This window comes from Caloenas nicobarica, chromosome Z (assembly GCF_036013445.1).
Source record: "Caloenas nicobarica isolate bCalNic1 chromosome Z, bCalNic1.hap1, whole genome shotgun sequence".
Taxonomy (NCBI): domain Eukaryota; kingdom Metazoa; phylum Chordata; class Aves; order Columbiformes; family Columbidae; genus Caloenas; species Caloenas nicobarica.
Window position 1 is genome coordinate 93,244,110 of NC_088284.1, and position 18,466 is coordinate 93,262,575.

General features: G+C 37.4%; 1 protein-coding gene across 1 annotated transcript in view; it reads right to left on the reverse strand.

The window, feature by feature from the left end:
- Window positions 1-18,466, reverse strand: part of PKN2 (protein kinase N2) — a 56,307-nt gene that overhangs the window by 24,182 nt on the left and 13,659 nt on the right. Inside the window, exon 2 of the mRNA XM_065656331.1 lies at window positions 7,166-7,466. Coding sequence (XP_065512403.1) covers window positions 7,166-7,466 — 301 coding nt within the window. The remainder of the gene's footprint in view (window positions 1-7,165; window positions 7,467-18,466) is intronic.

Here is an 18,466-nt window from a genome sequence, read left to right on the forward strand (position 1 = left end):
TACGTCCACTGTAATAATGTTTTTTTTGTTGCTGATTTGTTTTACCCTAAGAACTGAGAGAATACCTTCTCTACAGGCAAATGCCATTAGTTGGTCTCCTAGAATATCATATTCACCTGATACCAACAGTACAGTCTTTTCTTCCAATTTTAATTAATTTTCCTTGAATTAAAGCTAGGATGATGGATCAAGTTCTTGAAATCCTTAATTATTAGAAACACAGGCATTGCACTAGTAACTCACAAATGATTAATTACGAGGTGTCATGGGGAGGAGGTGTCTTATCTGTCATTTCGTATTTCTTCCACAGAAGCTACTGATAACTAGTTTTGGAGATTTAATACATTTTACTTACAAGTTTGCTGTCTAATTTCCTCCTAAATAGTGATCTTTGCTGAGGCTACATACAGATTTCATGTAAGGAGAAGTTTTAATATCCTCTGCTGCTAATTCACTCTTCACTTCAAGCTACTTTAAGACTCTTACTGCATCCTTACTACTTCGAGGTAGCAAAGAAAATACCAGATGTTAAAAAAAAAAAAAAATTTCTATGCTATTCCTCATGTGTTTTGTCTTTCACCCTCTCCTCAATGTTTTGGCGTGGTTTCTCTGTGAAACACTGCACTTGAACAGCTTTACCTTAAATCTGTTATTAATATAACAAAGATTAACAACATGCTTTCCTTTCACTTATGTCTTCACATTCCACTCACATAGTAATCTATTCAAAATTAGATTAAATGTGAAACTCAAAAGTCACAGTGTCAAGTCTTCTTGTAAAGTAGATTAACCATAAAAATGAATATTTACCAACTTTAGATTTATGACGCAGGTCTCTACCACTTAAGGATCCTAGCCCTCTGATGATCCCTGGGAAGACTGTGGTGCTCCTGAAGTCTGTTTTCACAGCTTTTAAAGATGTACATAAGCCGTCTCCTTTTGCATTAAAACAACACTCAGGTTGCAAATGAAGGACTAATTAGAGATACCATGGTTCAGGTTGCCCAGGCAGCTGTTATTATCTCCCTTTACGTGTCTGCACTGTGAAGGTGTAACCACATCACTTAACTGGGTCATCTCTAGAGCTGGTCTGCACTTCTGGACCAAAACTCCCCTCTACCATTTAGTTTAACTGGTTCTACTATCTGCTTTGGTAGCAACCAGCAGCAGAGGAAACTTATCTGCAGTATGGACTAATTGCTAGGTAGAAATCATTTTTTGCTTTCAGGCATAATAGCTGCTCACTAAACTTCCAAATATAGAATAATATAGCTTCTTAACAAAGATTTTATTTTTTAAAGAAAACAAAAATGTTTACAAACAGCTTTTCAGAACTGGCTTCCAAGTGACTCCTCCTCCCATCCGACCCCATTACAATTCAGTAAGCAGCCTGAGGCAGCTTCTTATAGAAGAATTCAGATTAAAATTTTAAGTCAGCCAGACAAACTGGTCCTATTATGGAAAGCGTTAACAATTTTCACAGCAGCACGATGAGCTACATAGTATTAGCTGTTTCTCTTTGTAATGTCTACTGAGGTTGTAATCACTTCGGTAGGGCTAGTTATCTCCGATCTATTTGTGTAAAGTGCTATACAGAGGGGCTCACAACTCATCTGGAGACATTCAGTTATCATCATAATACAAATAAATAAGTAATAAATTTATCCAGATAATTGCAATTAATGGGATTTATGTATATGCCTAAAGTAAAACAAGACTTAAGTACTCATACCGAACTGATATTTCACTCAAGGTAATTAGGGACTGGGGAAGAGATTCTCCCTTTTGCCACATCTGTTGGTCAATAAGGACAATACAAGACTTGCCATTTTGGATGCATTCAAGTCCAAGTTTGCATAGGACAGCAAGAGCTTTGCTGGGGTACGGGCATTTTCTTATTGAAAGTGAATATCAAGTGAAGTAACAAGATGTATTTTGTAAGTGAACTTGACTTCATTTCAAGTAACCAGCATGTTATTTTTGCTGAACAACTATGAATATTTTTGGTTAACACTAATGAGTTGTGTGTGGCTCGTTAGCACACACACACAGGCTGCTGGAAGAGCCGCCGTGCTGCTTCCCCAGCACCTGCAAGACCCCGTTTTTCATGACAATATACTCATAAGACTTAAAAAAAGTTAATAGTGAAGGTTTAACTTCTTTTTTTTTTTTAAATAAATGTCTGGACTGAACCGGGACAATGGCAGTTTTCAGTCTGAAATGTTTATCTTAAACGTGATCTTTGCTCTTCTGAAAACCTTTCCAGTTTGAGTCTTTGCACAGTGCTCACAAGCAAACACTTCTTGCCTCTAAATTGCCTTTTACCAGCACTCTTCTCAAAATTATATTGATCATAGTAGCGACACAACTCTACTCTCCTGAGACTGCTGCTCATTCCTTTGGAGACTCTTCCCCCGACGTGAGGTATGCTATTTCTTCAATAAGTTCAGTGTGAAATCTAGGGTCCCCTGTAGCTTTCTGAATTTGGGTTCCCAGCTGGTATTGCAGCATACTGCTAAGCTGCTCAGTCAGGAGCAAGGGCCCTTTGGTAAATAGCTAAATTTGATGTTATTTGAGAATATTTAATTGTAGTTAGCCTCAGTGTCATACCCAACAGAAATCCCTGTGAGGCATGTTGAGGCATTGCTGGAAGGGGGAAGAGAGGTGGCTTTTCTCAGGGAGTCAGATGGTTACACCAGCACTGGAACTAAGTCCAAGGCAGCAGTGGACATTCTGTGCTCAGAGAGCATCCAGCATGGAGCTTCTGGAAACTTCTGAAGTTGAATTGAATTTCAATTGAGTAATGGCTAATTTTAACTACTAAACAAGTGACAGGAGATTGTTTCAAATTACTTCAATAATGTTATTCTACATTAAGGGTCCCAAAAGTTATCATGAAATTCCTATGGATATGAGCCTTGTAGGTGGAGTCCGCTGTCTATAAAGTCACTAGCTCTACCAATTTGGTCACTACCTCTACCAGTTTCCAGTAATTGGTCTTATATGGACACTTTGGTGTTTGACAGTTTAACCTAGTCATTTGTAGAGACAAAAAAATAAAACCAACCCAAAAGTGTGTCTCAGTCTCCTGTGGAGCTAGTCATATTCTTAAACAAAATATTTTACTTTCTTTGTGACCCCTACAATCAAATTTGATGGAAAAGTGGACAGCTTAGGAGCTAGTTAGGACAATGGAAGAGGCAGCATGAACTTCAGCCTTTCTGATTTTATGTTCTCCAGGTTTTATTTTTATTAACCCTCAAAGGTTTTTCTATCATCTCACCTCCCTATCCACCTTTACTTCCGTTCTATGAAACAGATTAATTTCCCAATTTATATATATCCTACGTATCAAACACACACCTAATTAAATCAGTGAATTGCTGTAGGTAAGCTATTTCGACCTTATACCTCACTGAGTCATATTAAAACCCACGATCTCTACTGCTACTTTTTAGACACATGAAAAGAAAATTTAACCTGTGCTACTGCGTAGAAGTACATTTTCAAGACACAAAACTACTTCTTCTCTAAGACTGAAATAATCTTCACCATGTTACACATTAAAATAAATCTCTGATTTTCAGCAGCAACGGTCAAGGCTTGTTCTACTCATTTTGTATTGCTGCATTCTGCTTCATTTCCTAGCGCTGACCTACAAATTTTAGAACTCCACATCCTCGTATGACTAATACACTACATGATAAGAGCAGATCTGGGTACAAAGTCTCACTTCTAAAACAAATCTAGATTCACCACTAACCCTGTAACGTAAAGTAAACCTCTGTTCTGCTAAAAGTTGCTTCTGAATCCTACGTCCACTGCCAAATCTACCCCCACATTCAGTAATGTACCTTTTTGGTAAACTGCACTATACAAGGTTTAATACCAGTTCTTTGAATAGTTGTGAAAATAATTTCCTATGGCATTAGGACATGGGAAGCTTTCAGCTCTAGGCAAACTACAATCAAAATATCTTAACTTGCTTGAAATGGAATGTTATTAAAACACGTTTTTCTACAGTAGATTAATTAACACTACATTTAATGGTTTTAACATGTATCAATTACACTGCGGTGGTTACAAAGAAGTAACACTACAAATCAGTGGTTTGTTAAAAAAGTAACGTACGTTCCTGCTTGAGATTACAAGCAACAGTACAAGTCATGATGGCTTGCATGGCACTTTTGAGCTCTAAATTTGGAGCACTTTACAAATGTGTGTTCACACCCACTTTTCAGATACAGGAACAAGGAAAGATTAAATTACTTTTCCAAGTTACCGCAATGACCTTTCAGCCAATCAACAGAAACAGTCCAAAAATCTTCAGAGTTCAGGCCTGACATGTCAAAGGGATGATCATCTTATAGACAATGATTCTCTCGGTGTTACTTCTCAATGGATCTCAGTCCTGACTTCGCTACTTAGAACCTGCAAAACCTTACACAATATACTCTAGAAGACAAGGAAAATGTAGGGCTAACTCCCCCAAATATTAAAGTATATAGAGAGAAAGCAGACCTTGACTCCTACAGCTCTTGAACTCTCTTCACCTTATTTTCAGCATTCATACTCTTCACAGTCTAAAAACCTCCCAGATATTTCCTTCTGTCTTTCAAGTCATTTGTCACTAACTGACCAGAAAAAGGTCAAACATGAGCTAAAGTGAACAGCTGTGACTTAGAATAAAGCTAATCCCTGGAAACAATGTACTTTTTCAGAAAGCTCCCATCTTCATCAGTAAAGGCTTATTAAATTCACTATCGATCCCAAGCAAAAGCAAGAATTCCCAAATTGAGATACCTGTGACCTCTCCACAGATGTATCCACTGTCAGATCTTTATGACTATATGTATCTGCTGAATAGTACGTGTATACTTATATATGCACACACAAACACCCACACAGCTGGCATGTCATAAGTTTTATATTACCAGCCTTATTTTGTAAAAGCCAAGCTCACTAATACCTTAAGACAAACAGAAGACTTTAGTTTTAAAAGTCGGAATATCACCCAGATGACTTGCACCCCTTAGTCTCAAGACAGACAGAATGTTTACTGATAGCACTCCTCCACCCATGAATTAGTGACCATGAATGAGGAAGGACACAGGCGATCAAATTACAAGGCAAACAGTATAAAAATCTCAAGCTTTTCAGTTTTTGACAGTGGGTGCTTGTAGATCTTTGATCTAAAAGGAGATATTACAAGAGTTAAAGACCTTTTTTTAGAAGGTTATGCAATATATTCTATAAAAATAGGTCTTACATAGGAATATTTGATGTGATACTATACAGAGAATACAAAGACCACAACAGAACCAGTAAGTCTTTTCTGGCGTATTTCAATAATTAAGTAAAACTATAGAAGCTATCTACCAATGACACTTTGAATTGAATGAAAGTTAAAAACATAGTACTAAGAAGTTTACCATGCATCAAAAGCAGGTAGAAGTTTATTAGCCTTGATCTTTTATCCCTTGAACCTTTCATGAAGTCTCTGGTATTTGAACACAAGGCGAGATGAGCCTGGCTGCTAACAGTTATTCACAAAAGCAATGGGCACTGCTGGCCTTTTCAGAAGCGTACTAAGGAACTGAACAACTTTATTTAGATCTTCGTACCCAAATCATCTCTTTAGAACTAGTTCATGCTTTCTTAGGGTCTACTGCATTTCCTGAGTCACGCACAAGGACAATATCGCTTCTTAATTCATTGTGATGGAGTTTTTAAACACTACACTGGAAGGGTGGGCACTCCAACAACAGCATTTTGTGCTCATTCTTCTACTAGATAAACTTCACAAATCGATGTCCACACAGATTTTTACATTCAGTTTACACACAGTTTGTATACAATCTTCCTTCTGTTCCACTCTTCCTGTTCCTGTAAAAGCCACACTACTGTCAACACTGAAGAGGATTTTCATAAACTTTAACTGATATGGAACAGAATGCTTCATCCTACTAAAAACCCAACAGCTATCATACATTATTGGATTAATTCCCATTTCATGCTGCAGCAAGTACTTTGCATCACTCATTCCAGCTGTCCCCCGCCTCCTCCCCTTGCAACTCGAAGGTCAAAAGCAGAAAGTGCAGAGAAGCCAGAGAATACTGTGCAAGCCCCACGGACACTTGGGCACTTTCACAGCATGTCACAGGGCCACATAGTACGAATTACTGACATCACCTACCAGTATTTTCCTAAATTCTCACTGTAACCAAATTTTCTTCACAAGGATGATGTGGTCTTTTATTCTACTGCCCAAGCTTCTTAAGGCTTGGCGTTCACTTCACAGACACCTTCCATGGCTTGTGCACATTTAGGAACTTTTTGCCAAGAAGAGCCTGTGCCATGTGACATCACCAGGCTGGCAGTATCTCCCAAGTCATTCCACAAAGCTGAAAAAGGACTGTTTACTTTCACAACATTCCATCTTAAAATACCAAGCCTGGTTTTTTTAAAAGCTACATTCAAAATTAGTACCAACTCGCTGCCATGCCACAGAAAACACTAATTAAAACCATTAATTACAACCATTCTGTGATTCTGTGAAAACAATTTCAAATTGTCTTTAAAGTGGCAGCTCCACTGTGGAAAAGCCTGAAGACTTAAAAAATCATTGCCACAGTAAGAAATGTTTGATAAGTTAGTCAGATAAATGGTGCAACAGAGAAACAGTTTTTAAAAGTTAGATTTAAGTTTAAAAACCAAACAACTTTAAAGTACAAATTTTCTATTTTCTTTTTCCCCATAGAATAAAAAGGTGTATTAACGCTAACACTTGCACTGCAACTCAGAGAAAAATCACTGGAAGGGCTACTGAAATTTACTTTTCTACAATGAAAAGCTATTAAAAAAATATTACAGTGATTCAGAAAATATTTTAACATAGTAATAACTGAAAGTGAAGAATGGGTACATACTAAGTTGATCTTTAGAGCATTATCAAATAGTTTGTGAAATACAGTGCTCCTCAGAAAACAATCTAAAACTCAGAGGGACTGGACACTTATTTGTGAGTCAAAACAAATATACATACATAAGTAACAAACTCACCAGCTCCAGATTTGCTCATTCCCAGAGCAATATTTTCATGTGAAATGGGATATAGCTTATCTAAGCTAAGAAGAATAACTGATTTCACAATAACGTATGGTACCTGCAACATCTTCTGGATCCGTTACAACAATGTGTGCATTTAACTCCTGTAACTTATGATGCAAGTCTTCTAACTTCTTATTCGATTTTTTCAAAATGTTGTCCACATATGCCAAGTTCTTTTTATCCGTTGTGACCTTCCTGAGGTTCTCTGCTCCCTCCTTGATTTTAAGTTCCTTCCTTATTTCCCGCTTGATTTGGTCCTTTATTTCATCCAGCTTCTGCTGTACCATTGTATCTGAAAAGTCCAACTTTTGGCCTGTACTCACATTCTCAGAGGCTAGAAGACTTTTGGCATCCCCCTAGAAAGAAAAAAATAATATAACTATCAGGAAACACTGTTTCTTGACAACACATGCTGCAAACTTAAAATGACTAGGCTTTAGGCCTCTGTGTGTTAAATACTTTGTAAGACCATTTACTAACCATGGGTCTACACTAAAGCAACAACCTCACACGACATTACATGTTAACTGGAGTTGCATTTTACAACAGATTTATTTTAAATTTAGTGACATCTTTACTATGCCTATTTTTAACTGCAAGAGATTTAAATACTTCTGGATTTGTCATGGCTGCTTGCCTGGCAGTTATATGCCTCAGAGTTAATGACTCACATTTGTAATTTTCTAGATTTAACTGTGTGTTTTAATAGACCAAATGGATACAGGAAATAAGACTAACTTCTAGCAACTATTAACTATGATAAATTTTTATACATTCATTAGAATATATTCCTTTTAAAGACTGTTAAAAAAGTTAAAAACCCCTTAGTGATGTTTGCATGTTACTGGAATATAAATTTGCTAGATTTTTTCTATAAAAAATGCTCAAGTAAAGCCTTTAACTTTAAAAAATAATAATACCAAAAAAAAAAAAAAAAAAAAAGTCTTACTTTCTTGTGCAAGCAAGCTAGGCTGAAATGAAAAAAAAAAAACCAAAAACAACAAACCCACAAACCAAAACCACCAAACCCAAAAAACACAACCCACGAACATTGCAGTGATGAGTAGGAACGGGTGTAGTAAGAGAGCAGGGGATGAAAAAAAAAAAAAATCTTCAGACCACCAGTACAGATAAGGTCATTTTTTCTGCCTAGTATATGTTTACGTATCATTGAGAAGTAGGAGTACAAAGAGAATGTTATAGAACGTACACCGATGAAGTACAAATACAATTAATTACATATGTAATAACACTTCTTGTGTATCATATATATGGACCCTGTATGATGAGTAGACACTAGGTCCTATCCAAGAAGTCTTAGCTAGAGCTAAGTGAGTGAAGATCACAGAAGGGCTCTCCAGAACTTGGAATCCGGTCCAGTCATAATTCGGGAGGTATTTAGTAAATATGTGGCCTGATCTGTAGGTAACTACCCAAAAGACTAAATTTCCACTAATTTTTTTTTAAACACAAGGAAGAAATTGCCTAGACTTCTAAAATACTTGAGTGGACAATAAGTTATTTGACGATTAAAAGGGGATGATTAGAAGTTGGAAACTTTCATGTGTAAAATTAGTTGTCATCACTATTTGCTGTTGGAAAAACCAACAATACAGGAGAGGAAACAGTAGAAGGAAACATTCAGGAAGGAGTTCAAGAAGCACAGCATTGGGCTAATAAACTGTAAGAACATCCCAGAAAGCATGATCGCTAGATATAGTCCACAGTGACTTGTTTGCTTTTGAAAGACTTTGGGGAAATGAGGATCATGAAGGTTGTGCCTTGGTCATACCCGTCAACAGATAATGCTAATCAAACAATTCATTCTGTGCACAATCATAGAATCATACACTGGCTTGGGTTGGAAGGGCTCTTAAAGATCACCTAGTTCCAACCCCCTGCCATGGGCAGGGACACCTTCCACTAGACCAGGTTGCTCACAGCCCCATCCAACCTGGCCTTGAACACCGCCAGGGATGGGGCATCCACAGCTTCTCTGGGCAGCCTGTTCCAGCACCTCACCACCCTCATGGGAAAGAATCTCTTCCTTATATCTAAATCTCCCCTCTTTCAGTTTAAAGCCATTTTCCCTTGTCCTGTCACTACATGCCCTTGTAAGAAGTCCCTCTCCAGCTTTCATTCCAGTGATACTGTCATCCATAAGCAAGATCAAATCTACCAGTCATCTACTATAATTTTACAGGTTTCCTAAATCTCCTTTAAACCCCTCTTATTAAAATATTTCTATCCATAACTGCTACTGGTAGTAAAAAGGTTAGTAACTCAAAGATTCTTAATTATTAAAAGTAGTCAGAATCACCATCTTGCCACAGAATTAGTCTATCAGATAACAAAGAAGCAATTCAGAAATGACAAACTGCATAAGAAACAAAAGGGGGAAAAATCATGCAATTTTATACTTAAAGTGCACTTGTGATTCCTCTAAGTATATTTCTGTTAGTACAGATTAAAATAAATAATTTATTATGCACTTGTAGAGAGGTTATTAATAGTTGTACTGGGAAATACAGGACATTGTTTCCATATATAGGCGTATAAAAGGAATCGACTTTTTTTTTTCCCCAAAGAATAATCAATAGTGATGAGCAATTAGTACAAAGGTTCATATCCATAACGAAGGAAACCAACCGCCACATGTTGAGTGTTTTTGTTGGAGAAACAACAGGAACTGAAAACAAATCCATATAGCAATTGTATAGCAAACTATTTGTTTAAGCACTAAGTATATCCAAATTAGATTCAGATCTTTGACTTCCATGTTTGTCTAACACATAGAAATTTAGTATGTAAGAAAAGACCTTCAAGATTAGTATACTACTATTGAGCCTTTAAGAATAGAGATCAAAACAGTGTTTGTAAATAAAAAAGTGTGTCTTTTCAAACCATAATCCTTTGCACCTTTTCTGCAAGTTTCCTAACAATAAACTCATCACCTACCTACTTCAAAGCGTGATATTAAACTTTTCAAACTTCACAGGAGAAAGACAAGTGGTAAATGTGGAGAAGAAAACAAAACAAACCAAAAATAAACAAACAAAAAACACCAAAAGAAGCCCAGAACCAAAAGAAAACCACCATTCTGTATTCCAGGAGCACCTGAAGTATGCTAAAATTATGCCAAGAATGTACACTTCTCAAACGGAACAATGTAATTAAAATATAAATAATTCAGAAATATTCTTGACTAGGGTTTCCCAAAGAGACTTCAGTTAATTGTTTACCTATTGAACAATAACGTATTTTGTTACGGGGAGGATTTTATCCCTCTACAAGCCCTACATTCCACCTGTTAAAGGAATGTTATGTTCTTCCATAAACAGGTTGTGGAGCCTTTGCTCCAGATATACAGTCTCTAATAAGACTTCAATTAAATTAAATCCCCATGGTCATTAGTAATTTGCATTCCAAATTTCCAGTTATTAAGTTAAAATTTCTCCTCAGCTTGAGCAGTCTCAGCTGCATTTTTGTGCCTGGACTTAAGAGTTTCAGGATACAAAGTCTTCAATCTGCTTCTGAGGCAGCTCAGAGCTCAACAGTGTGGATGCTGTAACAACACTGGGAGCTGCTCACATTGCCCAGGCATTTAAACATTCATCTTTAAATCTCCCCAAAGCCACAGATAACACTCCTTCAGTCTCTCTTGTTATCCAGAGTTTATAATTTTGAACTAAAAGTATCCTGTCACCCAGTTAGATGTATTACCTGGCACAAAGGTCACTGTGGAACAGTCTTCCACGGAGGCCACTGCACACTCAGTGACCCTGCTGGTCGCTGTGAATGCAGAGCAAGAACATGTTCTGCAAGTGAAGTTGCTCTGCTCCTGTGCTGACACGTTTTGCTGTGGGGTTGCAATCAAGGTTTGAGACAGATCCTCATGCCAGGGAGATGAGCAGCCTCAGCAACGTCCCATTTGCAAACTGAGATAATGTCAAGATGGACACAACTGGACAGAGCGTCTAATTGTTGAATAAGAGAAGTGAGGTAGGACTCTTTTCTTTACGAAAAGAATCTCCCAAAATGCTAAACTCAAGCTCTACTTTTAAACTGAGAGTGACCTAAGACACAGAATATTCTTTATTTGATGACAATCTATTACAGGTCTCTCGTTAGAGCTGAAGATTCTTTCAAAAATTATTTTCCCCATGTGGAGAAACTCCCTCATGGGTTGAGCCTCGCATCCATTAGGACACAGGTTTTCTGTCCCCTCAACCCGGACACGAAGCACATCAAAAGAAACAACATGTGGAGATGGGGGCCAAGTCATTTCCTTTACATTGCTCAAGCAGGCAGGGTGCAAAGACAGAAGAAATTGTTCGTGTTCTCCATGCCAAGAAACCATCAATGGATTTTGCACAGCCACTTCCTTTACTCTCCCTCCCAGAATCATTTAACATAAAGTATCTTAAGAGTGGAAGTGATCTGAAGCAAATAATGACTAAACCACTCCTGCTGGCAAAACAGGCCTCACCGCTTTAAAAACCAAGACAAAGGAATGGGCAGCCAGTTCTTGATTCTCAGTTTCTTTTTTAATTCTGGCGGTGTTTGGACTGCTGGTTGAAGGAGAGGAGCTGATCTTTGGGCAGAGCATCCTTCTGCCCTGGCAGTGCAGGGCAGGGCGGCCGGCAGGCACCTGCTGCCGGGACAGCAATTAGGGGCAGTGATGCATGCTGCTCTGCAATGGGAAAATACATGTTTACGAGCCAGAGCATAGATTTCTGAAAGGTTTCAGCATATAATGAAACTGAAGCTATGTTTACTACAACAAACTATCAAGGACCACAAATTAGATACTACTGCTTTTAAAAAAATATGAAAAAGGAGCCCATATATATAGCTTTCCTACTGCAATGACCTAATGACTCAGCCTCACTGATTGCTGGCTCGAAGACTATCTATTTACACAGATGAATTCAAAAGGCCGGCCTTCAATTTCTGTACTCCTAGGAAATGTTTTAAATATAATTGCTGAAAATAATGGGTAGTGGTCTGAGCATGTCTTTTAATAATACAGAGAGTCTATTCTGGCTGATGTGGTGAAAGAGGGTAGTAATGTTCTTTATGAAAACCCACGGGGGCCCCGCACTTTTTCCATCAGGTCAATTCTGAACCAAATAATTGGTGAAAGCAGGTGCCTTGCCAAACTCATTTATCACTCAAAATCCCATTCAGGAATAAAACATCTAAATTGCTGAACAATGGAAATGGTACTGCTCAATAGAAAAGAGTACGATGAGGCTGAACAATATCAGAGAATCTGCTTGAGTTATGTAAACTGGATGACTTCCAATTCAAAATGAGATTCTCAAAGTGCCACCTCTTAGAAGACAAAGATAACGCTAGAATCCTGGGCATGAATACCTCCCAAAGCCTTGCTCCTAAGACCATAGTACGACTGCACTGTGTTGCACCATGTACTCACCATAGCAAACATTAAACAGGGCAAGAACCCAGATTGCTGACTTCTGGTACAAGTTCTTATAGAAAAGTAAGTGGAGCCTTAAACTACAGAATACTTAATAGCTGATGAGTACTCATGCACAATATTATTTACACTCGACACTGCCTTGCTACTAGCGCACACTCAACCTGCCTTCAGAAAAGAAGAAAAAAGACCATATCAAAGCTCACAGTAAAACTATATATATTTTTTCCCAAAACTATTAGCATTCATTTTTATATGCTCTTGAATTTTACACAATAATAGACAATTAAGCGATAAGAAAACCTGTTTGACAAATATAGTAAAAAATGCTTGGCTATTTAGTGTAAGTGTACACATTTCAAACATAAAACCAGGATTTTCATCTTATGTATGATTCTAAAAGTTACCATAATCCAGAAAGACTAAATGTTTATTAATTTTTGTTTCATTTTGAAGAGCTGCAAGTAGGTATTTGGAACTACTAGGTCTCTTAGTATAATTATCTGAATAATCTTTTAGGAAAAAAAATGAAGAAAAAAGAAAAAAAAGTTGGTTTTCTGAGCTAACTGCCAAGGTCCCTGAAGCTCTCTATAGTAATTCCTGAAACTACAGTAGTCTTTGATTTTAAGAATAAGGTTAATCAATTGCAAACTTTCCTTCCCTCTTGAAGTCATTCATAAATCCAGATGTGACAGCTTGTCTGGATTACTGGAACTACATGGACCGTTTCCTCCTGCCCAGAAACAAACGTAAATGTGGTCAAGATCTCAGCACTCGCCCAGCATCAAGAACAAAAAGAAACCTTGGAGGCTTAATAGATTTTGGCATTAGTTTGTTGTGCTAACATGTTGCAAATCAGGATTTAAATTTAATCTAAGTCACAGCTCTCTGCTTTGTAACAAGAGGGTGTTTAAGGCACAAATATCCATAGTGCATTGCATTATAGGTGGATGAATTCAAGTAGGACACTGATTAAATGAGATTCAATTCCTGTGTGCAAACAGTGAGTGTCTGGCTGTAAGAGATGACATAGATTAAAAAAAAATAAAAAGTGTTCCTTAAAATAGGGATATTCAACCTACAGTACTCAATTAGCTGGTCCCCTCTGCATCTCTTTCTCCTGGTTTGAGCTGTTGGCCCGATGAACGCTGCAGGAGGAATGTTTGGTTTTAATCCCATGATGGCTGCTGGGCTGCAGCACTCAGTCCTACAGCATCTGTATGAAAAGCTGTGTGCCCGGCTTCAGCCAGAACATTGCACCTGAATAGTTAATTAAATTCTCTGGGAATTCCTCACCAACATCTAGGCTTCCAGCTACAAACAACCCCCGACCAGGCCAGTGTTCACTAATGCAAGGCACACACTCCCCAAAAGGGACTCGGACAGCAGCGCAGACTTGCTCACAGACCTGGAAGTTGTGTCCATGCAGTGCTGTGCCAGCATCCATGATAGAAAGAGGCATGAGAGAGAGAGATCTTCTTGCTATGGACAGGAGGACAACATTTTAAGAAATGCTGCCTTCAGCTGCTGCTAATTGTAGCAGCTCCTGATGGTTTCATGCCAGGAGAAGGACCCACGAGGAGGCTTGCAAAGAAATAAGACATCAAAATAAAATCCCCACAATCACCTTTCTCATGATCAGGACTGGATGGAGGCTATGGCACAGCACAACAACATGCTCTTGAATCCAAGATCAGCAGATGGCTACAGCATCCAAGAAGTGTGACTGGATATTCTGGCAACAGGCATGGTATAGATGCTGCAGTGGCTTCTGAACTTTTATCTATCACTTCAAGTTCCTACTCCCAGTCAAAACATCCCAACCAAGCCCAACAGAGTGGAAACAAACCAACTCTGGTTTCAGACGTGCAAAAGAAACAGCACAAATCCCTGTTATGATGAATGGGGCCTGCTGTCACAACTTTTATTTACATGTGTCCAGGAACAAGATCAGCTATGAAATTATGCCTCCAATAATGCCACTCCTCCATTCTCTCTGAGACTTCGCCGTCTTAGTTTTAATTTAGCTTCTCATTTTTACGTGCATGTGAAGTACCAATGATTATCAGTGGTGGTATAGCAACTGAGTTAGTAAAACAAGATAAAGAAGCAGAATACCTACTGTGAAGAAAACGGCATTTTACATAATTAATATGTTTTCAAGCAGACCACACACAGTAGCAGAAGATCTATTAAATGCCAAAATATAAACGAGCTCTTTCAAGATACAGGGAAAAAGATTTTATGAACTGTTAATACTATACTGAATGCTGTAAGTATCTCCAATAACGATATATCATAGAACTGTGCCAAGAAGACTGAAGTAATTCCCCCTAAAATGCAGCCTCACCTATATGCATGCAGTAGAAGCACAGAAATGATAATTTCTCATCTAATTCCTATAACATTATCAAAGCATGTATTCATAATGTGATAAATCCACGCACTCCTTTTTGAAAGATGAGGAGAGCCAGGTGGATTAAATGACAGTTTAATAAATGAAAGAGAAGCAAGTTCGAAGCAGCACAATATATTTTAAGGAAATAAGTCCTTTAGTCACAGATTATGATCTGGAGCTGTACATTTAATGTACTGCACTGGGCAGCAAAAACGGACAAGTATGTGTGTTGTATCTCCTGCCAACACAGGAATTCCACACACAAACTTGTTTTGACCGTTCCAAATAAAAATGTGAAAACTGGTAAATAGCAGAGAAATTACTATCTTTGTGTGTTTGATAGTTTGAGGTTGCTTTGAAAAAAAAAAAAACCCACACCTTAAATTTTAAAATTTATAGGAAAAATAAACATTGAAAGGGATTTAGGTTTTGGTGGTTGATTATTTTCAGCACTGTCAAATAAACCCAGAGTTATTGTTTTCTTCAGGGGAACATCTGTAATTTTCTGTACCATGTAAATATATAAACAACTTCATTCTAATGGCCTAGAATGACTTCTTGATTATATACAGAATGTGCTTTTAAAATAAAGTGTATATTTTAATATTCTCACCAAATATTACATAAGGGTATGCATGGAATCAATTTCTTTTAGAAATTAATACCCATATTTTTAATTACTGCTAGAGACTAAAGCAAGGGGTTTTGGACAGAAATTCTTATCACTGGACTTCTTTCAGTTTGACTTGATTGATTTCTCTGGAGTTACATTAAGCTCAAGTTTGGTGCAAGCAGCTGTTTTACTGCTCTGAAATGCTTGAATTCCAGCCTACCTTATTGAAGAAAATAACTATTTAAGATAAAGCTAAGGTTGTGTGGAGAATTTGCCACTAAGTACTAGTAATGTAAAAACCAGTAATCTGTCCACAAGAGATAAACACGCTTCCCCTTCCCCAAATCAAACATAACAAGTCAGGTATCTGTTGAAGTGTACGTTAAAGCAAACACCTAAAATAAAGTTATTTCTGCTGCTACAGCGAGTTAGTATGATTTTGTTCTGTCACCCCAATATAAACACTTTTACTGTTTTTTCATATAAAACATTTCCCTAATTTTGTCTAACATTCAGAGCAGAAGAATATTACACATATAGCTCAAGATGCTGGAAAAAATAATACTATTGTATTGTCCAAGCTACAGGATATGATATTTAATCTGGCAGAAGAGATTTTCAAAGGTAAAAAGGTCAGGCAACAGACATGAGTCACAATCACGCCTTATGACTTTGATAACTCCTCCTCAAACACAACGCACACTGTACAAAGGTGACAGTTCGTTGGGCGTGAATCCAAAAAATATACTTACCGTAATGTAAAGTTAACATTGCAACTACAAATTTTCAAGGGCTGTAACATTAACATTAAGATAAATGTGTGGTTAAATTTCTGGTTATGAAGAAGTTTTAATCACTACACAGAATAAAATCCCGAGGAACCCAAACCCCAGTTATTAATACTTAATGACAAGCAGGTCCACTCCCATTTGTGAGGTGGTTTTCTTCTATTATGACAAAAAATAATTAGATAATAGCTACTATTACCTAACTAAAAGGTATTATTACCTGTTTCAGATTATGCAACAGCTGGACCATTCTGCTCATGCATAAATTACCGTATCAGCTATTGCCACATCTGTAAGTGGTGGAATTTAAAGTGTTACACATTCTAACTAAACTACAGGAGAAGAATGCTAAAATGCCTACTACAAAAACAAGTCAGTACTATTTGGGACTTTTTTGCCTCTGTGTAGGTTAAAAAAAATCTTAAAATCATTGAAATGATGTAAAAGACATCCTCATCTAGTAAACAGGAATTTCTCAATAACACACACAAGTGTCAGGACACTGTTAAAGGAAAATATACTAATTTATTTAATCTGAAAAGCACAAAGTGATCCACATATGACAATCTCTATTTCTGGGATGGACAATTATGATTAAAGGAAAAAAATCTCTTTTGTTTCTGGCAATTCCAGCTTTCAGCACAGATAACTGGTTTGTTAGTCCATTTAACTTTATTGTATTTTACAGGAGTTATTTTTAGCCATTGCAAAAGTAATGGAAGAGCTGAGAGTCTACATTCCACTCTAATTAAGACATCATCTTTAGCAGCCAACTATTTTGTACATTACAAATGCAGCAATACATATCAGAGATAATACTAACATCTGTTTTATGAGGCAACATGCCAAGTGGCTAAATACTAGATCTTGGGGAAGGAACCAGATTTTTTTGCTTTCTAGGACTGTGCAACAGTGCCTTCGCCACAGCTTATGGGTCCTCTAGCTCGGTAGATGAATCTGTTATGACAGGAAAGGAATGTAAGTTCCTTGGTAAAAAATATGAACAATGTCTTTTTACTCTGGGATTGAGACCTCTTTCACAGTAGTTTTTGCTATTGTATCTGAAGCTACTTAAGTTCACACTCTACACTTCAACCAGCTGGAAAGGCTGCTCCTGTTTTCATCTCCAGCTGTAGAAGGAAGATTGAAAAGCCTCCTGAAATACTTTCCTCATCTTTCCAGGTGGTCAGTAGAAAAGATCACTTTTCTCTATCAGGCATAAGTGTTGCCACACCCAAAAATTCCACTTGAAGAGACGCAGGCATCTCATTCCATGCCTTTTCAGTAAAAGTTTATGGATGAACGCAGAGTTATTTATAGAAGCATTACTTCACACCCCCATTTGTCTGAGACTTTTACAGAGCATCACTGATGTATGCTGTGACACATGTGAATAGTGTTTTTGCAAACCTCCTTTCTCTGGCCCTTAAAATATGGTAGGAAATTTCTCACTGGCTCTTAATGTCGATTTTCTATTTAAGAATTCACTAGGTATTAGAGAAGTCATGAAGAAACAGAAGCCTGTCTTAACCTACAACATAAGCAAAAAGAAAGTTTCCTGACCTAACTGCTTTATATGCAACAGCAATGAAAGAGGCAGGTGATTTCACTTACTGATTATGTGGACTACAAAAAATTCTTAATACATTTACATTCCAAAATACAAATCTGCTTAAAGTTCTGGTTTTAAAAACTTCCTACATTTTCTTAGTTTTTAAGAGCCCTGATCCTCCCCTGACCCACAGTACAGTAATCCATATCTACCTTCTTACGACACAGAATGAACCTCTGAGATTTAAATGAAGGTGACAGTGAGAAGTATTGAATAAAACTCTAAGATTGTAGTTGAAGGATTTCTTAATGCTCATTTAGCAACTTTTACTCTTTATGTTCAGTGTCAGTACTGTCTCCCAAACAAGCTTTTTCTCATTTTGCATATATACTTGTGTAGGACTCTTGTCTACCTAGCTGTTGTTATCAGCACAGTTTCAATATCAGATAAACTGAAAACAGGAAGCATCCATTTCCAAATAACCAACACACCAATGAGACCTGTAACATAACAGAAATAAAGCAGCATAAACCAACAGCTTTTCAATGCATCATGTATAGAT